The 26,478-nt window shown below is 39.7% G+C and overlaps 1 protein-coding gene and 1 long non-coding RNA gene across 2 annotated transcripts; one reads left to right on the top strand and one right to left on the bottom strand.

Moving 5' to 3' along the window:
• Nucleotides 1–64: 64 nt before the first annotated feature.
• LOC124277274 lies at nucleotides 65–12,836 on the bottom strand. Its single transcript, XR_006898782.1, has 3 exons — nucleotides 12,794–12,836; nucleotides 11,094–11,096; nucleotides 65–164 (listed from the first exon to the last, which is right to left on the bottom strand). It is a non-coding gene; the product is annotated as an uncharacterized LOC124277274 (long non-coding RNA).
• Nucleotides 12,837–16,733: 3,897 nt separating this feature from the next.
• On the top strand, nucleotides 16,734–25,184 carry LOC124277233 (glutamate receptor ionotropic, kainate glr-3-like). The gene is made up of 7 exons (XM_046712886.1): nucleotides 16,734–16,814; nucleotides 20,588–20,688; nucleotides 20,893–20,980; nucleotides 21,620–21,944; nucleotides 22,806–23,023; nucleotides 24,803–24,957; nucleotides 25,178–25,184. Exons 1-7 carry the CDS (start codon nucleotides 16,734–16,736, stop codon nucleotides 25,182–25,184), a joined length of 975 nt encoding a protein of 324 aa, XP_046568842.1.
• The last annotated feature ends 1,294 nt before the right edge of the window (nucleotides 25,185–26,478 follow it).

The following is a 26,478-nucleotide window of genomic DNA, read 5'->3' as shown; positions in this document are numbered from 1 at the left end:
ACATGTTATATTTGAGATTACACTTTCTTAGTGAAGAACAAATTCTAGTACTTTTAGGGGAGGGTGGGTCCCATCCGGGATTCGAACCCACACCCTCAGAGTCCGTCACCTAATCGCCAGCACACAAAGTTAGAGGCCTAATCCGCTGAGCCACCGCGACTTCCCTGAGGGTGGGATGGGGGACCCAACCCCAAAAAGCACTAGAATGTGCACTTTACTTAGAAAGTGTATGTATATTTCACCACTTTCTAAATGGCATTGTGTAATCAGTTGTTTTCTGGACAAAATTAGATTCCACTCCCTGTGTATAATACAATAACAATAAATGATAAGTTTTCTATGATCGTAACATCGACAGTTTCTACAAGTACTTAGAGGTACAACAATAATGTGTTGCTTGCAATTGGGCAAACTATTGATATAAAAAATACACAACGTAATATTATATTGTCGCGAATAAGGATTTTACGAAAGCTGTGACAGTCTCTCAAGTTTCAAAAGAGATTTCCTTGCTCATAGGACAGTTTATAATGCCAATGATTGAAGCTTAGCGCCTGCTGTGTGGAAATCAAATGTCTATGTATTGGCTTGAAAAGATTGCTAACGTAATAAAGATGATGAAATTTGATATGTGAAGAAAATGAGTGTGGAATGAGCTGACGATGTGCAAAATATTATATTGGCAGGCTCGCTGGCTGGAATCAAACATGTCCGTGACGAGGTCAATAGGGGCTTCTCAATGGCTGGTGGTACCTTCCACCGGAAGTGTCACGGACATTGCTCTCAGTCATGAATCAGTCAAAACTGATGATGTTGTGTTTCTGGACTTCATGCCGTGTTCGAGGCATTTTTCACCGCTGGTAAGCACATAATGGTCTTGCGTTAATCTTATACAAGTGAGTGAGTGGGTTTAGTTTTACGCCGCACTCAGCAATATTCCAGCTATATGGTGGCGGTCTGTAAATAGTCGAGTCTGGACCAGACAATCCAGTAATCAGCAACATGACTGACTGACTGACTGAGTTTGGTTTTACGCCGCATTTGCAATATTCCAGCAATATCACGGCGGGGACACCAGAAATGGGCTTCACACATTGTGCCCATGTAGGGATTCGAACCCGGGTCTTCGGCGCGACGAGCCAACGCTTTAACCATTAGGCTACCCCACCGCCCCTCAGCAACATGAGCATCGGTCTACGCAATTGGGATACGATGATGTGTCAACCAAGTCAGCGAGCCTGACCACCCGATCCCGTTAGTCGCCTCTTACCACAGGCATGGGGTTTCGAAGATCAATTCTAACCCGGATCTTCACAGGTATGATGTTATATAGGAAAGGACAAGCGTTAGGGTCGGAAGCCTCTACAAAATTGCAAAGAAAAGGTGTCGCTTCATTGAAACCTTTAGGAAAAATTACCCACTTGTCAACAGAATAACGATGTGTCCGTGAACCATGTGATTATTTCTAGTTGTATTGATGATGCATTTGGAAAGATGTCATGTTTACAGAACCCAGAGCTTATCATGAAGACACTATCAAGCTTATCAAGGAAACAAACAATAGAGCAGGAGGTTGACAGTCCAGAATGGATACAGAAGGTATTTCTCACTATCTAAAGCCAAAGCATAACTGTTCATGAGTTTCAAGTGGCTTCGTTGCGTGACACTGTTCAGAATGATTGAACCTCAGACTGTCAATAAAATGCTCTACTACAAATTCCTTTTTTGTAAATAACTTTTAAATATCTGAGAACTTCGAAAAATCATAATTGTATCTGGCTAGTCAGTAAGTTAATACCGTTGTATTGCTTAACATTGGCGTAAACACCTTTGTTTGATAATGTTGTTGTATTGTGTGAGTAGATTGGTGAAGTCCATTCTTTAAGAGGAGCACAGGAAACCATGCTTCTCGAGTCATTTAATCGTAACTTCTTTGAGAGATTTTGTCATGATTGATTTTGAATGAAAATATCTTTCGTTTATGATATTCTACGTATAAATGAACCGTACTGACAATTAATCAATCTAAACAAAATGAGAAAAAAATACCACCGTATGCTTTGGGATATGATTTGAGTTTGAATTTGTGAAAATCACAAAGTTAGAAATAATACACAACTGATGATATGTATCTTAGACAACGGCATTGGTTAGCCAACACTTGTATTACAATTCTCCGTCATGAACCTGCATTGGTCAGCTATTGTAGTTACAATACACTCTTCAGAAAAAAGAAAACGCATATGCCAAAACTACGGTAATTTAAGTTTACATAAGTCGAGATGACAAGAATTTATGGATGATCGACTTATTTTTACAAGAGCGACGTTTCTGTAGAGACTCGTATACCGTTTTCAAGCATATGGTGGAGTGATGGGTACACTAATTTATATACAAGATGCTTGTACATATGATAATAAGATAACAATAACAAAGGTGAGATAACAAAGCATCAAAGGATGTTACATGATGAGCTACAAAAGCATATATGAGTGGGATATGAATGGGATTACCATGACAATTAGTGAATGTAAGTTGATTAGGCAGAAGCCAAAGAGGTGGGGGATTAATTAGTGGGAAACCTGTGGTGAGGAATGTCAGTAAGGCAGGTATAAAGAAGATAGAATGGGTTGAGTGGATAATTATTTGTCAGCTGATGGGATGTAATAGCCCTGATTCTTATTAATAGAGGGGTTAAAACGGCGTCTTTGTAATGCCTCGGCCAATCCAATTTACGCTGAGTGTAATCATGTGTGTTGTTATCCCCCGCAACGCGTTTTGCGTCCGTGCGTCCGTCTGGCATATTCGTCTTTTCGGAGCAGAACTTTTAAACCGTTCAAGCTTTCTTCACCAAACCTGGCACATATATAGATCTGGTGGTGTTCTGGTGTTTTTTGCTAGTTTTGAATTTCTGAATAAAATACGGTTTGCGTTTCCAAGGCAACAATTTTGACTTCGACTGAATTTGGTGGCAGTGCTCCTTTGTGGGGCAGAACTTAATAACCTTTCAGTACGCCTTCCACTGTGCTAAATACACGCCAAAACATTTGACATGATGATAACTAGTAGTCATATTCATGAAGAGTATTTTGCCTTTGCGGGGGATACTGATAATTTTGCTTTCTTGTCTGTAAGTGTTTTGACAGTGTCCCAGTAGATCCTGTGTTGAGGAAATTTGGTGCCTGCCTTGTTTGTAGATGTCTTATGTTCTTTGATGCGTATGTTGAGTTTTCTGGATGTTTCACCAATGTATTTGCTGCCACAGTCGCAGCTCATGTTGTAAACCACACCTTTAGGCTGTTGTTTATTTGGTCTGTTTCCAACCGCTTGCCTGATTGATAGTTTTGAGAGGTGTGGACGTGGAGAAATAAGCGTCTATGCCTACTTGCTAGTTAAGTAAGCGACTGATGTGTTGTAATCATGTTTTGCCGATGTAGGGTAGTGAGATGCAAATGGGAGCGGAGTCGGGCTTGCTAGTGGTGGGATTTTTTTTATAACAAACGTTTACAAACACATTTTGGGATGCGTTTGCACGTAATACACAAAACCACGACATGATTAACGGGATTCAAACATAGGAATTCAGAGCTCCAGATAAGATTTAGCTCTTGTGGGTACTGTACCCACTGTATTTTTTGGAGTGGGTATTATGAATGTTGAGTGGGTATTTCATTTTCCGTTACCCACTGCTTTCAAATATGTGCGTATTTCAGTCATTTTACTAAGCAGGTATGTTCTGCCTTATGTCATACCTAATCAAAACCAAGTTAAATATAATGGAAATGATTTCATAAAAAATCACTCATCCTATACTGACAGTACAACACTAGTCCTATACGAACAGTACAACTTGATAGCAATCGATGTCTTTGTCATTACGCAAGCGAATTTTATAAATATATTCCGTACGCATTTGTTTTAAACTTTTTGCGTATCTAACATTTTAAATGCGTAATTGGTACGCAACAAATATTTTTCAATGCGTAATTGGAAATTTTCTATGCGTATTTTACCCGGATACGCAGTTTATCTGGGCCTCTGGCCGGAATTGTCTTAATGATGATTGCTGTCAAAATATATTGAAATGAACTGCTGAAAACGCCTATGCGTTTCTTTTTAAAGAGTGTATATCTGTCTTCATACACTTGTCAAATCTGACAAAGGTGTACAGATACCACTCGTCGACACAAATGAATGCTATCTATTTTTTGCAGACTGAAAAAAAAGCGAATCTTCCATTCTGGCCAAACTTCAAGTTCTCAGACCAAGCCATACAGTAAAAGATGTCGAAACCTTTGGCAACATTGGGAGAGATCACTCTTTAGAAGTAAAGCATCAACTCTATCACGGCAGCGAATATGGATTTCACAACCGAACGTTAATTGTCGGGATTCTAGAGGTGTTTATATTGCACTTGATGCTGTTTTTAACTTTGTTCCTACTTATTATGATCATCATAAGATCATTAATTTTCTTCCCTTTGCCTTAAAAACATTTACATCCTTTTTGATAGTATTTACTACATTGATTTATATATGTATCAGGATGCATTGAATCTATAACTCTTTTACACTTGCCAGAAACAATTGTCTGAGAGTGTTTGACTTAGGCCTTAGACGGGGCATTGCCTGAAAGAATGTAATTGATGATTGATAAATAAGCTCGAGACATATATGAAGTACATTGCTTTATCAAAATAATTGGTCGTCAGCAATATATAACTATCAAAAGTAATCTATGGCGTGCATGTACTGTGTGTTTAGACACTTTTAAAATTGGTTGTAATCTGGAATCTTCTAGAACAGGATACACAAAATCAGCATGGTATGGGCAATTCTGGAAGTATGTTTAAGACTATGTGAGTTACTGATTCTATCATCATCGTTACATCAAGGGTCATTTTGACAATAACTAATATGATACAAAACATTTATTACGCAACAGCCCCTTCATGAACATGTCATTATGTCAGGCTTGGTATTTTGGGGTTATTTATAATTCAGGTTATTCATGATTGATTAAAGTATGCAATCAATGCAATCAAGGCTGATCTCAAGACCAATGTCTTCTCTCCATTCCCAAAGTTCTCCTTCTTCCTTTGGCAAGAGGTCTTTCCAGTACGCTGGTCCTACTCTGCAGAATTCTCTCCCTCTCCACACAAAGCAGTCTCCCACATTGGAAACTTTCAAGATTAAGTTGAAGACTTTCTTTTTTTCCAAAGCCTATCCCTAAAATCAATCTTTCTGTCATCAATTTCAATGTAAACTTATTTTACTATTTTATCCTCTGTATGCATTGTATGTATGCTTTTATGTAGCGCCTTGAGCATGTATCAGTGGGTGGAAAATGGCGCGCTGAAAATATCCATTATTATTATTATTATTTGTGTTTGGAATTGTCCAGTAAAATCATCCATCATTTGATACATTCCTGTCACCAAAGCAATTATGTGTATAATTGTTTTAACTTACTCTGCGTCACAACAAATGCACTTTTCTTCTAGTTCACTAAAAGCCTACTTTATGTTCCTCTGACTAAAAGGTGTTATCACAGTAGTAGCATATCTGTCATTTGTGTGCACTGCGCATGACCGCAAACCTATCATTCCTTTTTCAAAGCTTTTTGCTGAGGGGTTGTGTTCACGATTTTCTCTGATATTATATTAGTTTCATGTTTTCTGTCTCATTGCGTGTTTGATTAGTTTGTCGGAGACACTGTCGGTGTTTACAACCAAGTGGAACAGTTGTCACCTCTCCAAGAGTGGAAAGGGTCCACAATGCTGGTGTTCCGACTGCTCGGACAGGACGTGCACCAAGGAGGATAAGTGCCCTAGGTGCAAATACCTTACAGACCAGGAGTTTGGTCTGTTTGAGTCGGTTTTCTTATTGGACCAGGAGTTTGCAGCTTACCTAAGGGTGGTCAAGTAGCGCCAGCAACAGCAGTCTAGATGCACGTCTTCGGATCAGCGCCAGGTTTCGGATCGGCGCCAGCCTTCAGATCAGTGCCAGGCGTCACCTAAGCGCCAGTCGTCAGACCAGCGCCAGTCTTCAGAGTCTTGGACCTCTCCGCCGCCTTCGACACGGTGGACCACAGCATCCTGTTACAGAGGCTGGAACACACTGTAGGCATCACTGGCATTGCCCTAGAGTGGTTTAGATCATATCTCACCAACAGAACTGTAAGCGTCAAAGTTGACGCTGAAGCTTCAAGTCCATCCCGGCTAAAGCCCGGCGTACCGCAGGGTTCAGTGTTGGGCCCGATCATGTTCTCCCTGTACATTCTCCCCATCGGCACCATCATCAGGAAGTACAACCTCGAGTTTCACGGCTATGCTGATGACAACCAGCTCTATACGGGTATCAGACCATCGAACTACACCACATCAATTGCAGTTCTAGAGCAGTGTATCAGTGACCTCCGCACCTGGATGACCACCAACTTTCTCCAGCTAAACGACAACAAAACCGAATTCATGATAATTGGCACCAAGGTACAACTAAACAAGATCTCTAATCCCTCACTCTCAGGTGGTAGAGACACCATTGCTCCATCACAACAGGTGAAAAATCTTGGCATGACATTCTCAAGTTCCTAGTCACCAGACTCCCACTCTCTGGCCATAGCGAGGGCTGCGTCACTACATCTTCGGCGTGTTGGGAAGATCAGGCGCTATCTGTACATCGAGACCACTAAACTCCTTATCCGATGTTATGTTACCTCCAGGCTTGACTACTGTAACTCTCTGATTTCCGGAACAACCTCCATCAACAGACCCCAACGGGTACAAAACAGATCTAGAGCTGCACGAGTCGTAACAAGAACGAAGCCGCACCAGCACATCACACCAGTACTGAAGTCCATCCACTGGCTCCCTATCCATTAACGTATCAAGTACAAAGTCCTATCCATCACCTACTCCACCCTGAGCGATCCTCAATCACCACAATATCTCAAAGACCTCATCCATCAGTACCAACCAAACAGAACTCTCAGATCGCAGAACAAACGCCAACTCTCAGCGCCAGACTCTAAGACAGCCATAGGGACCAGAGCCTTCTCAGCCAATGCTCCTATTCTCTGGAACTCTCTTCCTATCAACTTTAGATCCTGCACTTCACTAGACTCTTTCAAGAAACAACTGAAAACCTTCCTATTTCCACTGACCCTGTAAAAGCGCCACTGAGCAGCATCGGTTGGACATTAGGTGCTCAACAAGTGCATTACTATTTTTATTAAAACGGCACCAGGGTTCTGACCAACGCCAGTCACCTCAGCAGCGCCAGTCGTCTATTAGGAAACGCCATTTCTTTGCTGAGCGCATTCAGAATCACTAGTACGGTAGCAGGTCATCAGGTCAGGACCACTCTTGAACAAAGACTGGCAGTCGTTCTCCTTACAGACCAGATGGTTGGCCAAAAATATGTAAATCAATGTAAGGCGACGGTGGAATCTCTTACAGCTCCCTTTTTTACTTTCAAAGATATATGCTAGCTAGTTTTACCTCATTTGTGATAACCTAGTAATTTTACTGTCCTTCGTTGACAGGGTTTTATATATTTTCTGTATGTATTATGAATTTCGAACTAGTCACGATATGGCTGAAATATTGCCGATGTGACTTTAAATCTTAACTCACTCACTCACTCTTACAGCTCTCAATTTTGGCATCTCATTGACTAGACTAGTAATATCATGATGTTCAGAATGCCATTCCTATATTATATCAAAGAGTGTGGCAGCTTTACTACTTTATAAAAGTTTAGAAACCTGTATAATGGACATGGTGTAAATGTGCCAAGTTGCCCTGACTGACTGACTGACTGATTTTTGTTTTACGCCGCTTTTAGCAATATTCCAGCAACATCACGGCGGGGGGACACCAGAAATGGGCTTCACACATTGTACCCATGTGGGGATTCGAACCTGGGTCTTCGGCGTGATGAGCCAACGCTTTAACCATTAGGCTACCCCACCGCCCCCAAGTTGCCCTGACACCTATTAAACGTACAAGTATCATTCAATCAAATCCTTCCTATGTTCAATCTTCATGTTCAGATCTAGGTCATTGCAGTTTTTCAACAGTTGGAGCTAGTCACACTTAGAGGTTCGGAGACTTTGCGGCGAACATATAATGCTGATCCCTGTATTAGAGAATCGTCCACGGGTGGTAGACTTGCCTTACCCAGTGGACTTTGCGTCGATTGTGGAGAAGATCAGATCGGCGACCAAGACAGTCGAGAATCTTTCTCGCAAGGTTGTAATGTCAGCAACTCCTAAAAGGCCTCTCTTTTGCACCTCCGGGATCCCATTTGGCAAACCAAAGGGGAAGAAGCCTGACACAGCACCCAAGATCCGGTCTAAGTCCCGTGTCAGAGGGTGTGGGCAGAGGAAACAGTCACGTGGCATGGGTGTCTCTATCCCTTCCTGCTGCAGCCATAGACCCCATTTCTTTACCAGTTAGCCGTCATCTGTCGACGTTCATACCCAACTGGCATCGGTTTTTTAGAAGACCACTTCATCTTCTCCGTTTTAGATTCACTGTACTGACTTCTGCTCAAGGCGTCTCCACCACTGACCACTCGGCCATATTAGAGGCACCCCTAGCGCCAGACAAGCAGCTTTAGGCGTGTGGTCAAGGATGACATTGAAGTCCTGACGACACTCCTGGGTTTTACTGTCCAATCATCTTCATTCTCCTGCCATTTGGAATCGGTACGGCTCTGTATTTATTTTCCAGGGTCAGGCGACCCATAACGACAATGGATTTGTGGTGCAACTTTGTCTACGGCTGCTTGTCAAACAGAGAGACTTCGCCATCAGTCTTTTTAATCGATTGGGATGGCGCATCAACTTGTACAAGTCTTTTCACCTCAATATGTGTCAGTCACTCGTATTCATCGGGGCTCACTTCCGGACCAACCTCAGTCATCTGGTAGTTCCTCAAGACAGTTTTCACGCCTACCAACCCCTGATCCAGGCTGCACTTCGCACCTCCCTCAGGTTGAGAGAGTGGCAACGCCTATTAGCTAGTCCTTATCACCTCCACTCAGGATCTAACGTAACAAGGATGCCTCATGCTCAGACCATTTCAGAGGACTCCGTGGGTCGGTCACAAGGACCTAATTGTCTGGACCTGTCTCCCTGATGCCATGCGATGCTGCTCATGATCTATTCCACATGTGGGGCACACATTTAGACAGGGCGACATCAGACGAGATGTGGTTGGAAGAACAACAATGTCTTCACATCAACAACCTGGAGTTTCTGGCAATGTTCTCAGCCTTAGATCGCTGGAAACCTCAGTTGGAAGACAAGCAAGTGATGATCCCAACTGACAATGCGTCAGTCGCGGCAGTCATCAACAAAAAGGGCCCAACCAGGTTGATGTCTCTACTGACCCTAACCTCCTGTCTATCCGGTATCGCGAGTTCAAATGAAAGCGTGTCACATGCCAAGTGTAACCAAAGTTATGGTAGATGCCCTATCTCGACTAGATCTTCCTCCTCCGATGGAATGGATGCTGCATCCAGCCTTCTTTTGCCAGATAGACAATCTCTGGGGCCGACACATCTTAGATGTGTTCGCCACAAGGCAAAACAAGCACATAGAGACGTTCATCTCTCCAGTCCCTGACCCTCTGGTGTTGGATCTGGACGTTCTTGCAGTCAACCGGGAAGGGTTGGATGCGTACGCTTTTCCTCCACCAGGCCTCATGCTGAAAGTAGTCGACAAGATTCAATCCACCAATATATTTCGACTGCGTCAGATAGCACCACTCTGGCCTGCACCCCGCTGGTTTGTGCCACTAAGTAACTGATAAACGGTCCACTCTACCTCTGCCTGATGGCGTGGATCGTCTGTGGAGCCCGCACACGGGGAGACTTCATCCAGAGCCAGATCGGTTGGCAGATCAGCTATTTCTATAACTCATAGGGCCTCCACTAGGACACTCTATGACAAGCAGTGGGCATCATTTTTACTTACTTTGAGTCTCGGCAGATCGTTGCCTCCTCGGCATTGGTTGCTCTGGTTGCAGACTTCCTCCTTTTCCTCCGGAACAAACGAAGGTCAAGGCCACCATGATCACCACTTATCCTTCTGCTGTAGATTCTGTGCTGTCTTAAGCTGGTGCCTCTCTTACGAGGGCCCGTGAGCTTAACGCTATCCTAAACAAGTTCCGTCAGGAAGACCAGGTGAACAGGTTTTGGCTTCCATCTTCCTTGGCAGGTGAACCATACGAACCACTTAAAGGAACTACTCTTCTTCATCTTTCGATAAAGTGAGTTTTCCTGGTGGCCTTAGCATTGGCACCCGTGAAGGTCCGGGTTAGAATGTACCTTCGGCAACCCATGCTTGTCGTAAGAGGCGACTAACGGGATCGGGTGGTCAGGCTCCCTTGATTGACACATGTCATCGGTTCCCAATTGCGCAGATCAATGCTCATGCTGTTGATCACTGGATTGTCTGGTCCAGACTCGATTATTAACAGCCCGCCGCCATATTGCTGGAATATTGCTGAGTACGGCGTAAAATTAAACTCACTCACTTAGCATTAGCGGCTCGATCATCTGATATTCACGCCATTGATGCCACGCAGGTCAAGTTTGAAAGGAAGGCTCATGGCGGTGTTCATTTGGGTTTTATGGATTTCATAGCCGAGAACCAGCTCCCGTCACCGCCCCTTAGGGAATTCTTTATTTCATCCCTTGCGTCTGTAAGGAGTCTTTAAGATGTGGAGGATCTCTCCATGTGGCCAGTTCGGACTTTAATTCTCTATGTAGATCGTACACAGACCCTGCGGTAGATTTGTAGGAGACTATTCCGTCCGACTAGTCAGACTTCTGATAAGGAAATTGGGAAGAACAAGATTGCGTATTGGATCCGATCGAGTATTTCGGGGGCTCATACGAAAGCTGGACTTCCGTCGCCATCTCAGTCAACCCCTCATGAGGTTCGAGCTGTTACAAGGACCATGGTCTTGCATGCAAGGCTGTTTCTGGGCTGGAGACACCACCTCCACCAACCACTGCGTTCACTTGTAGCTCAAGATCTGGATGGACTGTCCTCCCTGGGTCCCCTAGCCTTTGCTCAACACACTGGTTGGATCGTGACGTCTCGCCAGATTGATGCTTTCCAGTTTCAGCGTTTATTATTCACTTTGTATGTTAAGTAAACAAACTCTGTGACAAGGTAGTTTCTTTACGCACATTGTGCACTATGGTTTATAGAGAATGTGGATCGGCATGCCTAAACTTGAGCCTATACCACCCCTACTCTGCAGTATGTGTAGTATGGTTATCAACCTTCTGTTGCTGGTGAACACTCACTCACTTACACAGTCTGGTACTTGCGTTGTGCTGAGAGCTCACACAGCCCAGGCGCCAGTGGGCATCTAGGGTTGCCTGCTCTGGCGTTGTCATGTAGCAGGTAGCCTGATGGTACCTCTGTGTATCGCTCGTCGTGTATCTGTAATTTAGCTTGGTTTATTTTATTCAGAGGTCGTGTGAGTTTGCGCTATATATTATATCTTCTGTTGTGGTATTAGCATGCATTTGTTGTTAAGCAGAGTAAGTTAAAAGACAAGAAAATTCAGAGTAATTTCTTAGTTTTAATATTTACCTGCCTCACAAGTCTCCAGTATTAATTCTCCTAGTAATATATACACAGTAACATTCGGCCGCTATTCTTATTATCATTTTAAGAACGACCGTGGAATGCCAAATGTGAATAGTATTTCTTAAACAAAGTGCTTGCTTCATATCGATCATTAAATTTTAATCAGCGTTTACAGTGAAAAACGTGGATAGGATATTTTTTCCCTTTTTGAACAACGGTTCAAACCAAGGGAGCATGGACATATATTCATTTTAACTCACCGTACTTGAAAACATACTTGCTAACGATGACTAGAATCACATTATATTAATGAATAAAGAATACAAATACAGAGACGCCCATCTGTCGCTCCTTTATAGGAAAGGCCACCATTCTAAAAAATGTCACATAACGAAACTTCTCAAACGATGAAATCTGTTCTACCCTGTCAAGAACCCGGGGAGGTAATTCCACGTCACACTTGAAGGATGGGTGTTAGTTTCGTATGATTGTCAGAAAGTGACTGAGGGGTCGTAAAATGTTAAACGCTGTTGTGGCCATTCTGAAACTCTATCAAGATAAATCAAGACTCGGTCTTAATTCTCAAAATTTATGAGTTTATTTTGTAACGATACACTGTACGCACCAGTGTCACTGACATCAATTGTCAGATTAGATGTGTTCATCATGAGTGTTCTCAATATATTACGAACGCCTCAGCCATTTTGTGCCACTGACAGTCACTACAAATATTTCCACCACAATTTCTTTCCTAAATAACACTATGAAGTTAGATAGTAGAGCAGAGCAGTACATAGGCATGACTTTGCAACTAACACAAGAAAAAAAATGGTGATTTCCAAAAATTTCCAATTTGGAAACATCGTCTTTCCAAAAATTTCCAAAATTGGAAAGATGATGTTTCCAAGGCTTGGAAATTTTTGGAAATTTAGGAAGGATTTTACCACTACTTCTTTCAATTTCTCCTTTTCCCCAAGGATCCCCGGCCCATGAGTGTATGGCATTGTGTAATCATAGCTTTCGGCCGTGGGAGCCGTGCCAATTAACACTTATCAGAGGGGTACACAAAGCCCGCAGTCTAGATTACCAGTTGTCCGACTTCCATTTTTTTGTGGAAGTCGCGGTAGCTGAGTTGGTTAGGAGGCTGATTTTGTGTGCTGGCGATAGGGTGCCTGACTGAGGGTGTGAGTTCGTATCCCGGATGGTGCTCAACTCAAAAAGTACTAGAATTTGTACTTTACTAAGAAAGTGTAATCCCAAATATAACACATGTTCCATGAGTGTATAGACTGAACTATTTGACGAATCTTTTGATCTGTTAGAGTTCTTATTGTTGATAATGTATCTTGCATGTGACATATTTATTCATGAAAACTGCAGGAATACGCCATATGTTCATATTATCCCTTTGTGCTTGATATCAATGCAACTGTGTTTCACGCGTGAAGTGATAAATTTTTTTAAAGTTGGGATATAGAGTAGGTGTTTACTATTCGCCGTCCTATGCGACCAACTAGGAACCAATTCTATATATTAGTTTAACTTCACTCATCTGCATTCTTCTTGTTCTATGTGTCAAAAATTGATGTTGACTGTTCTATTTACCGCTAGTATGGCGAGCATTTTGTATGGCGAGCGTATGTTTTAGTTGTTATCCACAAACGCGCAAATATGTTTAATTTCAACTCTCCCACCCCAGCCCTTTCAATGTTCATATGAATACAAATTCCATACACCTAAGCTATATGGACTATATGACAGTGACTGACTGAGTGTATTACATGCCATGAAAGTGAACCCGTGCCATGGCGTAATGGGGTATTCCCGTGAAGTAGGATTTTGTTATTACAGTATAATCTCGTCCATGTTGCGTCGGTGTTGTTATACGGGAATAAGAGACTGGGTGCTATATAAATCTGAACTTGTTTTGAAATGTGATCGAATTTGCTGAGTTTAGCTCACTGAGATTATATTGATACTGATTCATGTGTTCACTCAACGTCTACGGGGATGATACGGTCTACGTCTCGCGAGAGTTATTGATTAATCTACTAATATCTAACAAAGTGCTAGAGTTTTGGGTGACCTTCGTAGGGTCAGTAATAAGTTGAAATAGGTCATACATGATTTGAAAATTATGTATCTTATTATTACTTTGGGTGTTGGCATGGCAGATTTAAGAAGATCGCTAAAGGCCCTCCAAATGATAGTTGAGATATATTTCACATGATATGTTTCATCTGATGATGATTAATTGTGGCAACACCAAATATATTATGTCATGAAAATGTCAAATTCAGTTTAGGCTTATTTCATTTCTTTACCCCTTCAACTTTTGTATCAACCTTGTGCCTGTTAAAACATTAACTGGCCTTTGTTCGAGATCACCAGGTCTTGGAGGTAATCACTCTATATATTTACAAGTCTACTTCATGGGAACTAATCGTAGTAGAATACATTCTCCAATTAACACCTGTCACAAGGGAGAGGCCATTTGAGTTTGTGCTCAATAACGGTGTTATGCAATGGGCGTATTCACGAAAATCTCATTAACTTGTCAATAGAAAATTGGTTGTGTTGTCCAAACATGTGCGGATTGAAGCAGATACTCAAATGAATTCCCTTTGTACTGAATCATAAGTCTATCTAGATTAATGTGATCATTTACAAGCAAAACGTTACAGAATGTTTTAATAAAACATTCATTTTAGATCAAGGTAATCAGCCCACAAGCTCACAGATATGATTCCAGAGACAAATATACATTTGAAAGATTCCAGTTTATACAAGAGATTAATTTCATAATAAGCCAGCCAATGGAATTTATGTTAATATCCCAGTTACAGTTATTTTGAAGGGTCAAGTCTAGATGCTTGTGATTATCTATGTCTTGAATTATCACACCGCTCATTGTGAGGTCAGGTTGGATGCATTCTACTCAACTGTAAAATAGGTTTGTCGCTGTGGTGACAATTATATGCGTTTGAAAATGTTAAAACCTGCAATGAGAACACGACGCCACGCCAATAGCAACTCCATGATTGTTTGACAGGTATTCTTGTCGATGCATAGAGTAAGGGTTCCCATATTCATTCTTGTATCATTATCGAGATAAAGGGTAGGTTAGACATTTGGGTCAAGGTAAAAAGCGTTTGATGTTTTGACTACGGTGTTGTTTTAAGGGATTCTACAAGATGAAAAAACGTGTTCACTCAAGGAAAGAAATAAGACATGTATACCAGACTACCAGTATGAGATTGAATCCATGTTAGTGAGTTCACACAGTCACTTTGATTTATAAATTAGTTCACTCAAGTTGTGAGGTATTCATTTTATTGCAGAAACTTGCTATAAGAACTTTGGAAATGACAGTTTTCACCATTATTTCCACAAATTCAGTTGTGCTAAATGCACAGTTAGATGAAGTTTCTTCCTACTTTTCGTGGTTGACGATATCTATGTGTAAACGGTTACCGGTATATGTTCATTCTGAACAAGAGGGAAGGAGAGAATGGATCTTATGAAGATGCAGTCAGAAAGACTGCAGAGCAACAGTCTCAACATTGAACGACATAATCTCTACAACGAAGTCAAGGAAAATCAAATCTCAAATAGATTGTAACAAAAATAACAATTTTGTTTTTTAAATGTAAGTAGTGTTCCTAGCGTTATGTTAAAGGTCACATGCAACGTAAAACACAACTTTGCAGATTCTGATACCTTTCGGTATGGATTTACCGAAACAAATCATCAAAAATGCAAATTCAACTTATAAAGTTGAAAATAATACGATAGGTTCGCGCAGCAGGTTGTCCGGTGAATACTCGGTGAAGGCTTTGGTGTGAGCTCTTTTTTTAAATGTTTCGTTGATATTTCACAGGCGCGAGCTTTTTATGTTATGACAGTATATTACCAATTTAACTGTTTATATAATTTCATTTGTCTATTTCACCACGTTCTTCTTACCGAGTCACTTTCTCAGTTCGATACTTAAAAGCAATGTCATTATTTAGCGTTGACAGAATAGCTAACTGTGACACAGATATGTCGTTGTCGCAGACAAGTGTCTGTTTTATTGACGCCTATGTGTCTGCCTGCCTTTCTGCTAATGACAATGTTCAATACACAGCTTCGATCACTGACCACATGCAATTTGAACTTAACACCTATCAGGCTATACACCATAAACAAAACGTATTGATTAATGGCGTTCGGTCTCTGTCACATTATGTAATTACACAGACAGGCAGGTGTGATACTTGTACACATGACATGTTATGATGTCTGTTGATTTTCAAAATGTTATACACAAAAAAATGAGGATGTATTTACAAAATCCAACATCTCGGTATATACACACATAATGAACCGTGAGGGGCGTCTGCAAATGAACCAGCCGTTACACTTGAGTGCACACCCACTCGCTCTGACTGGGTTCGGTATCCCGGCTGCTTCGTTTCTTGGGAAGTAAACCCAAGTACAAAATATTGCACTTTTGATTTTGCGATTGTACGCTTATAATTTTGTTTATATGTTTTTTTCATAATCAGCGATGTATATTATGTCATGAATAAGTGATAATTGTGTTTTAATTATGTTTGATTTTTTTGGTTGCATGCGACCTTTAACAAATTTGCTTGTGTTAGTGCTATAAACTTCTTATAAGTTTGTATATATTATGTTTTATATATTTGTATCATTTATCATGTAGATAATAGAAAACACCCTTGTCAAAAATGAGCAATCAATCTATTGGCAGTTAACCGTTTGAAAGAAGGACATATTTAATTGTTTACAGCTGAAGGTCATTAATAAGATATGTTAAATATTATACAAGAGAATACATGTCATGTCGAAACTAAGACATCTTCTTCAGAAATACAATGTACAAAGTTAGCAAGCTTTTTAACAAATTTAATTTCTGAGTCACAGGTAACACAGGATTTCTGAATCACAGGTATCACAGATCGTTTCATTTAAACCATCACGTATCTGTCCCTCGGCAACACAAACATCACATCTTTCTTTCGGCACTTTCCGATTATCTTGATGAATTTACTTTTGATTCGTTGAATCGGCATGAACGACGAGGGACCATTGTCAATAAAAATTGTCGGATGCCAGGCTTCAACTGGTTTACCACAGTGGTACTTCAAGTCATCTGGGAGTTCTCGGTGCCATCTTACTTCAGCAATGAGGTGTGGTCTAAGCTCCCCTGAGAGTTGCACGCTGTGATGTATGTAGCGGACTACTTTGCTCAGCTCAGCAGGAACAGAAATCGTGACAATTGTTGTGAAAAATGAAAGCTGTATGTTTATCAAAGTGAATACATTTTTTAAGAAACCAAATTATTCATCAAAGTATACATTAAAATCAATATGGGTGGTAATTGTCCTCTCTGTAATGGTAAAATAACTGGGTGGCTTTTGTCCTGCTCCCTTTCCGAGTTACAACTTGTTTTCATAGACGATTCTGTCGTAATTGCCTGGTGTCGCTGGGCCTTATTTGTTCGAGACCAGTCGCTAGTGATAGTGAAAACTATGATCAGCCTCGCTCATCTCGGTTACGGTTAATTTTTTCAACCTAAACAGTGCGACAGTAGGAAGGGTGGATGCCCATCAGATGCTGTTATTTGAACATTTCCCCGGTAGTTCTTGTCTGATTGTATTAAAGTATCAAAGCAGTGTGGGCTTTTGCAGGTTTTCTAATGCGTGGATGGTATATTGACTTATCATAATTGATCCCATTTCTGTGGGTTTTTTACCTCGATATTAATTCACGTCATGTAAAAATATGACGTATAATATTAAAAAATGACATTTGATCCATTTGAATCCGTAAACTAAACAACCCCACTTTGCCATTGCTAGAAGGCTCTGAAAATTTACTTAGGTAAATAGGTACATACAGTTATAGCATACAGCAAATGCTTATATGTATTTCTTATGCAACAATGAAGTTCTGTCCGTATTCTCAAAATAGTGTCGGCCCATAGGTTTACACATGCAATACAGCAATTAATACTCCCATGTTTAAACCCGTGTTAGGTGGTATAAACCTACACATGTTATTTGTCATCATTCACTTGATGGTCAGTTAATGAATTTAAAACAGGTAACACCGCTTAGATAACCCGACAAAGGTTCCCATTTTGCATTTCTTGTGTCTGGAGTAAATACCCAATATAATATACATCGATCAAAGGATTAACGGATAACACGCTGATTGATTAATTACTTTTATCTTACACAGCGGATTTGTCAAAAGGTATTGTTTATGTATGTAGATTAACTAATCAATACTGAATACACTCTGTCGTGTCTGTGTCTGTGTCTGCGTAAAACAACTTCCTTCTTTCGAAGGATTAACCGCATAGACATTGATTGATTGCTCATTATTGGCTAAATTACTTTTTTTTGGTAAAGAATGGCGGACATTATGCAATTAGTGGCCAGGTGTGCTATCTTGGGTGACCAATGAGACTATATACCTATGTAAAATACCTGAAACGATATATCACTTTTCGTGAACATGTATTAGACTGTTAAAAGACGCATCATTTGGAACAGCTGCAGGTGAATGGCATACGGCTCGTTTTTGTGGATATTGATGGATACATTCCTCGAACAAAGTAATAGCCTGAAATCATTATAACTACCTGTTTTAGTTTTAATAATTGCATTTTGTTTTTATTCACTTGTCGCAGCATTCCACAGAATCCATGATTTCGTCGTGAAGTAATGAGACAGACAACATACACTAGGGCGTGTGTGCGAATTATGATTTACAATGTCTAGATATTCAAGTTATAAGTAAAGGCAGATCGCCTGATTTTTATTTATTTTCAAAATGAACATAAGTATGATAATAAACTAATTAGGATTATTAGACCAAATAGAAAGACGCACGTTGACTAGTATCTACATACTGGTGAGTGGACATTAACCATGGGAATGTAGCAAGATATTTATTGCGCAGTATGTCACTTCGACCCCCACCTCGCTTCCGAGGAAGAAATCGTTATGTTATAAGTTGTGTCATGCCAAACCTGTTGGCCATGATTCCAATACATATTTAACTACGAGTAGAAAGTAGTTTTGCTTTTCTAACTTGATGAAAACAAACCATAATCTCATTAATTGTTTAACAGACTTTAGCCCGTCATGTTACGATTATTAAAAATGGCAGCGCCCTGTCGCGAACATCCGCGAGTCTGAGAATAAATGCTATTTAGGTTTGTTTTCACCGAGTTACAAAATCAAAACTACTTTCTACTGGTAGTACAATATGTATTTGATTGATGTCCAATAGGATTTTGCGTGACATATCTTATATCATAACAATTTCTCTTGAGGAAGCGAGGTGGGTGTCAATATAACACTACTTACAATATTATTGTCACTTCCACCACGACCTCGCTTCCGAGAAAGAAATCTTTATGCTTCAAGTTGTGTCGTGGAAAATATTTTTGGTCATCAATCATATATATATATTGTACTACAAGTAGTAAGTAGTTTGATTCTTTAACTTCCGCGAAGCGATCTGGACAAATTTAAGATATCGTTCCAAGCTTCCACAACGCTCGCTTCGCACTCACAAACATAACCCATTTACTAAATGATTTAGCACGAACTGCGGGGTCCGGTGGAAATTAGTGCATGGTGACATCATCACTCGACCCCCCAGGACGGCAACGCAACGATTGACAGCAACGCAACGATTCGTTTTGCTTTGAGTAAGTTTCGTTGTTCAGACCATCCTTTAATATTGGAATAAGGGCGAAAAGTAAATATAAAACAACATGAGTGATTCTACCCTCTGTGTATTGTACTTACCATTGAATCAGAGTACCAATTCTTTATTGAATGTTCATTTTACTGTGATCTGAGAAACAGCCTTCTCCCATAATACTACATAAATAATCCATGTGAAACATTGACAAAAAGAGTGAAGTTTTTGAATATAGAGTATAAGATTAAATGAGACATTGTACACGTTAGCATACAGCTTAATATTATATATGGCGCTGGATTGTATTTTCATCTTCATAATTGTAAAACGGGTCGGTGGCCCTTGTACGAAATTAACTCTCACTGACTAGATATAAGCTTATGATGATACATATTTAAACTCAGCGTGACAAATTCACTTTTCACCCACAACATTGAACACTTAAAATGTGTTCACTGCAATTTCGACTAGTCAAGTCGATAATCCTTTCGTTAACCCCTTAAACAATCATTACTAAAACAACACCAAACATCAAAGACTACCGCCAGTCGCCTTAACGACCCCATGAAACACTCATGCCGCCCCATGCCACTATCGCAATTAGCCCATGCAGAACAATAATTGACCATCACCCACCAGTTATCTCCCCTTGCGGATATTTCCAAGATTGGAAATTTTTGGAAACATCATCTTTCCAAAATTGGAAAGTCTTGGAAACATCATCTTTCCAAAATTGGAAATGTCTTGGAAATATCATCTTTCCAAGACATTTCCAAGCTTGGAAAGATGGATTTTTTTTCCAGTGTAATTTCAACGAGATTCACAAGTGAGATTTTTGCATAAAAATTTTTGAGGTTTTATTTTTGGTATCAGTATTTGAAATGTAATGTAAAGTTTTTTCTTGTTTGTTTGGTTTTTTTTGTGTTTTTGTTTGTTTGTTTTGGTTTTGTTTTTTTTATTGTTTTTTGTTTTTTGGGGGGGTGTTTTTGTTGATGTTATTATTTATTTTAATATTCCTTTTACTGTTTATATTTTATATTTCTTTTTTATGTTATTTATTTATTTTATCATTTTTTTTTTTTTTATTTTTTTTTTTTTTTTTTAGTTTTGGGCGTATATTGACAAAATATTTCAATATTATTTAGTGAAAGTATGGTCGACAACATGTGTTTCGGAGACAAGGGTAACATGACATAGCCGAAGCAATGTATTTCATAACAGCTTTCTTGTTCTGTCACAGTGGACGGCATTTGTGATCAAGAGGGTGGAGAATGGTTCTGTCAGATTCGACGGTCTTTGTATCCAGTTGTTGCAGGAACTGGCGAAACAACTCAATTTCAGGTTTCAATTTGCAAAATGTATTTGCGTGCACATTTGTGTTTTTGTGTGTGCATGTTTATATGTTTGTGCTATAATGAAGTGTGGTATATTGTCTCCTAAATTACATTATTAATTTCATTAAATTAAATCTACCATATCAGAAAAAAAGCAAAGGTTCATCCTTACTTGTTTTGTTGTGATTCAACTATCCCTTGCGTTTGTTAGCTACACCCTGGTGGAGCCCGAGGACAGAGAGTGGGGTCTGATACTGAATGACAGCTGGACGGGGCTGGTGAAGTTACTTGTCAATGGGGTATGTTACAGTCAGACTATACAGTGGCCTAATGGGTCTCTTCAGTGTGGTGACATGATTTGTCACACCATTCCTGCATTGTGGTAGAGAACACAGGCTCCGATTGGTAGGAAGATGAGGTCCAACATGATCAGTCACATTCCTTATGCTTATCTACGACAAGCAGAAGAAAATATCTGCACCTGTACTCAACAGTCAAAATACATATATCGTATTTAATAGTCAAACAACTCAATAAATGCATTGAATAATGGTGTCTTTAGATTTTCAAGCTGATTTGATTTTCAGTGATCACTTCAGATGTTTCACGGCTATTTAGCCCTTCACGCAAAATCGGTTGTTTTGGGCTGATATTCGATACTGGTTATTTCTTGCATTGTTTCTACATCGTTAAAATTGGCAATGTATCGAAGGTTCCAGCTAAGTGGCATCAAGTTCTTCCCATAACATGAAATTACACACATTTTCATTTGCATGAAAATTTAGAATTTCATATTTTAAAAATTCAAATTAAATAATGTATGGAGTTGTAAGTAGTAAAACTGAAACTTGGATGACTTGTAAGGACTGCCTGTGTGACCGAACATTGTCCTCCTCTCACTATGCGAAGTTTAAAGATTGTTTTGTCCGTACTTTCAGGAAGTTGACATGATTGTGGCACCAATGACGGTGACTCAGAGCAGAGCCACAGTCATTGATTTCACAGTACCATACTTCTACGACCATTCAGCTCTTATTATGGGCAAACAAGATCCCAACAGCAACAAATGGTTAACCATTCTATACCTGTTCCGCTACGAGGTTCTCATCTGTATCCTCGTCTCACTCATCTTCTCCACTGTCTTCCTCTTCGTCTTGGAAGAAGTGACACCAGTCCTTTCATGGACGGATGAAAGATCCACGGATTTGCAGACCCGATATGGAGATATACTCTGGTGTCATTTTGGATCTCTTGTGACGAACGGTAAATCAGCATTGTTGAAGAATGTTGTAAAATGACAAGAAGTGTGCTTTGACTTGTTATATTTACTAACCTGTATACGAATTGTCTGTCTCCGTAAAGAAAGATCTATGAGCTTTGTAGCACATTGTTTTATTCATAAGCTGGAATTTAGGAATTCAGTTAAGAGACAACCTCCAGAAGCCCATACAAAAGACAAACGCAGAGAAAAAGGCAGAATACCAATGTAGAATTTTGAAGTTCAGAGTTACACGTTGTCAATGAAGTCAAAGCAATTCCTTTCAATACTGCCTTCGACAGGTTTGTGGTTTTAACTCAGAGGTCCATCCATGATACCACATAGAATAGGTATCGTCATGATAATCACAAGGGAATTGGTCCGTATATAGCCTTATAGTACCAACACCATCAATACTGACTGTGCCGTTTTTTGTTAAATCCAAAGCAATCATTTGCAAATTTGTAATGCAGTCAATATGTGGAAAACACATACAAAATGTAATACAAACATACCAAGATCGAAGTTTTCGACTCCGAATGTTCTCGCTGCCTCGGTTCTTTAGTTCCTACCAATCTGATGACAGATATTGGGAGAGGACAGCCCTTCTGATACTTTGGATAATGCAGAGGATTGTAGTATAAGCGAGTCTTCACATTCTCCAAGGCGTTCTTTAGTGTTCGGCGCCAAGTCCTATTCGCTGTCATGTCTGCGTGTAATGTTGGTACCTTAGGGTTCTGACTTTGTGATGAGCCTTAACAGGATCATCCGAACCCTCTTTACATATATTTCTTTTAGTCCTTACATAATAATGTATAACTACACTTGTGCATTGATTGTACAGTACATCTTTCACTATTATCCAGGAGGAGCATATATTCCCACCACTGGGTCCGGACGTACAGTACTCGCCTGCTGGTGGCTTTTCGCAGTGATACTGGCTTCCACCTACAGAGGAAATCTTATTGCGTTCCTTGCCGACAGACGAGAGAAACCCCCCTTCTCCAACCTGGATGAGATGGTGCAACAGGACACGTACAAGTGGGGGTTTGTCGGAGGGACATTACTGGTCCCTCTCTTTCAGGTCAGTATGAGTGCGATATGGGTTGACTGGGTTTATCGCAGATTCTACCATGACCATGAAGCATGATTCTGCCCATGTGTACTTTAATTTGGTGAGCGAGTTCACTCAATGACTTTGATTAATAAAATTAGTTCACATTTAGTTCACTCAATCCAATAGTAGGGAGTTATTCATTTTCTTGCATAAACTTGCATGCTATAAGAATGTTGGAAATGACAGTTTTCACCATAATTTCAACTACATCAGTTATGGCAAATGCACAATTATGCTTCGATTTTCTTCTTACTTTTCGCGGTGAAAGATACCTTTGTGTACATGGTTATATGTTCATTGTGAAAATAAAAGAGGAAAAGGGGAGAATTGATGTCGTGGACATGCATTCAGAAAGACTGCAGATCAACAGTCTCAACTGTGAACGACATAATTTGTAAAATACCTAGAGAACACAACCACGGACCTGTACACAATGAAGTCAAAGTAAATGTTTTCGACTGTAAAAAACGATAATCTTTCAAAAGATGAAAAAAAGTAAAAGCAAAATCAATCTTGAATACATTGTGTTTTCCTCATTGCCTAAAATAAAGATTACTTTAATACGTATTGATACTATGGATATTTTATTGTATGGTTTAACACATTTATCTACGTAATAATGATGGGATTGGCAAACAAGCAGAACCATGCTTATATCAATGCCGCTCCCTAACAATAATACAATTTTATAGATAGAACTTGTCGACCTTAACGACATACCGCAGCATATCAACCAGTTTGTTTTTACACCCATCCAAAGGGCGGACTTACGGGACTTAACAATGTGGTAAAGGTCAACAAGTTATTGACAATGGGCAGTTAATGTTTTTACAACGGTACGGTTAATACTAAAATGTTCACCGAAAAATAACTGAACAAGAATCACGCTGTATAATGTCATTTCTATTTGTACATTCATTCGGACAGTAATTTATACTAACTGCATGATAAATAATACACATACATAAAACAAAATATATATAAATAGTTTATAGCTCTAAAATAAGCAACTTTTATTTAAACATTCTTGATAAACATGCATTGTTAACGTAAAGTTGATTGGTGTCTTTAAATAACATGACGTACAATACACAATCTAACATTATTTACATAAGATGTTTATAGCACTACAAATGATCATTTGCTTTTGAGTTAGTCACTGAGTTAATATTTAACGTCACGTCGGCAATATCTCAGCCATATCGTGACGAAAACAAATTATACAACAAATGAAAACATTTTGAAGAGTAAAACCTGTCGACGATGGACAGTACAAATACTAGAGTATCACAGATATGAATATAAAACTAGCATGTACAACTAAACATTTTAATTAAAACAAAAAGACAATACAATATAAAACACGGGCTATAGATAGAGGTACTAAAGGTAGATTACCACACTAGGAACCATGGGGACTTACATTACTTTTGCTTCCTACATGGACCCGAACTGGACCATTTTCTTTTGAATATGATTGATCATTTCACTTAAATTCAATAACTTTATCATATCTTTGCAGAACTTCTCTCAATTTACCTACCTTAGTTATACTGAATATGCTTATGTCATGAGCAGGTAACACAATGTTTACAAAACAAACTACACAAGAACCTCTAAGTGTATGTGCGTGTGTGCAGGTTTTAAGGTCCTAGTTGACGTTCGCGATCGATCCACCACATTCTTGAAATGATTAATTGTGCTTTGTCTTAAATGTTATATACAACACATATGGCATGTTTTCAGGAATCCAACATCTCCGTTTATCACAAGGTATGGCATGGTGTGGAGGAGAAAATGACAAACGAACCTGATTGGTTGAGTCTGGATGGAGACGAGCACTTGCGCCGAGCGGTCGAAAGCCAGTACGTCTACTTGGCAGAGGAGTCTTCTTTCGAGATGTGGGACGACACACGGCGGTGTGATTTGCAGATGTTACGTGACAACTTCTATTTTCATAAATACGCAGTTGGCCTTCCCAAACACAGTACATACACACAACTCTTCTCAAAACAGTGAGTGAAGTATTTTCTGATAGTTTGTTTAACTATCAAGTTTTTCAAGGTGTGGGTAAATGCTTTGCACTGACCTAATTATGATGAAAAACATTTTCCATTCCAGGTGCTGAACCTACCATGCTATGATAACGATGACAACGTTGGTATCAAATGATACCATAGTAAACGTAACGCAAATAAATATAAGCATGTATATCATTTTACTGTTTCGAACCTAAATTAATCATATCCATAACACGTGCAAAATGACTGACTGTGTAGAATATACTGTGCTATCATTACGATAGCAACGTTGGTATTGAAAATGAGCAGGTGCTCCAGCAAGTGTCACACCTGAAACTCTCTGTGGCTTTAGGCTTTCATAGGCATACATTCATTTAAAGAGTGTCTACGATATATGACAACGTCCAATATATCTGGGGACATTGTAACAGCTGTAACATGACTTTTTGCTTGGATATCATTTTACTGAACTCGAACAGATGATGCTACATTCGTGTCGAGGAGAAGAGTGTACCTATCCTGCTTCAATCCCTCTTTTCCAGAATATTGCGAATGTACGAAAGCGGCCTCCTGAATCTGTGGTGGGATCGATGGAAACCGAAACATCAGTGTCCACCTCCAAGCAGAAAAGCAAAGCGAGTCGACATATTAACCTTGCAAAGCGCCTTCTATGGCGCAGGGATTGGCGTGGGCATGGCACTCTTAGTCCTTGTTTGTGAAATAATTCGTAAGCGGATATGACGAAGACGTGTTGAAGAGTCCATGATGTCTGATACTATGTTGATAATATTGCTATAAATTTTTCAATATTTTCTTCTTGTCGTTTGTTTTGTTTGTATTATTCATTCAGATAAAAAAACACGTTAGATATGTTTATTTTGAACAACCTGAGAACGATGGAATTACAGGATGATGTAGTGGTTTGACTCTTCATTGAATAAAACTTTAGCAGTTATAAGTGTCGGTTTACCTTCTGTCATTGCCCTTTTGGAGAATGATCTGCTATTTACTCCACTTTTAACAATTTTCCAGCAAAAATGTCATGAATTGTCTGGGTATCTCAGTGGCTAAACGAGCGAACACAATATGCACTTCGCTAACCTAGCACCTGACACTTTCTGGAAGACACTTTGAGGTTAACAGAGCAAATAACATGATGTGTTAGGCTGTACCTCAAGTTTCCTTCTGGTACAATCTTCTGTTTCAAGAAAACCTTGACTGTCCTTCGTCGGCAGGTTTTTATAATATCTATATATATTCTATTTCAATATCAAATGTTCTCGTCACGATATGGCTGAAATATTGCCGATGTGACGTTAAATAATAACTCACTCACTCACTCAAGAAAACCTTGAGATGTCCTGAAATTATATCATATGGGCCGTTATAGGTGTTCTACGA

This window comes from Haliotis rubra, unplaced genomic scaffold (genome assembly GCF_003918875.1).
Source record: "Haliotis rubra isolate DU_JTF1 unplaced genomic scaffold, ASM391887v1 Scf1059, whole genome shotgun sequence".
Classification (NCBI taxonomy): Eukaryota; Metazoa; Mollusca; class Gastropoda; order Lepetellida; family Haliotidae; genus Haliotis; species Haliotis rubra.
This window is presented reverse-complemented; position numbering and strand designations above follow the sequence as displayed.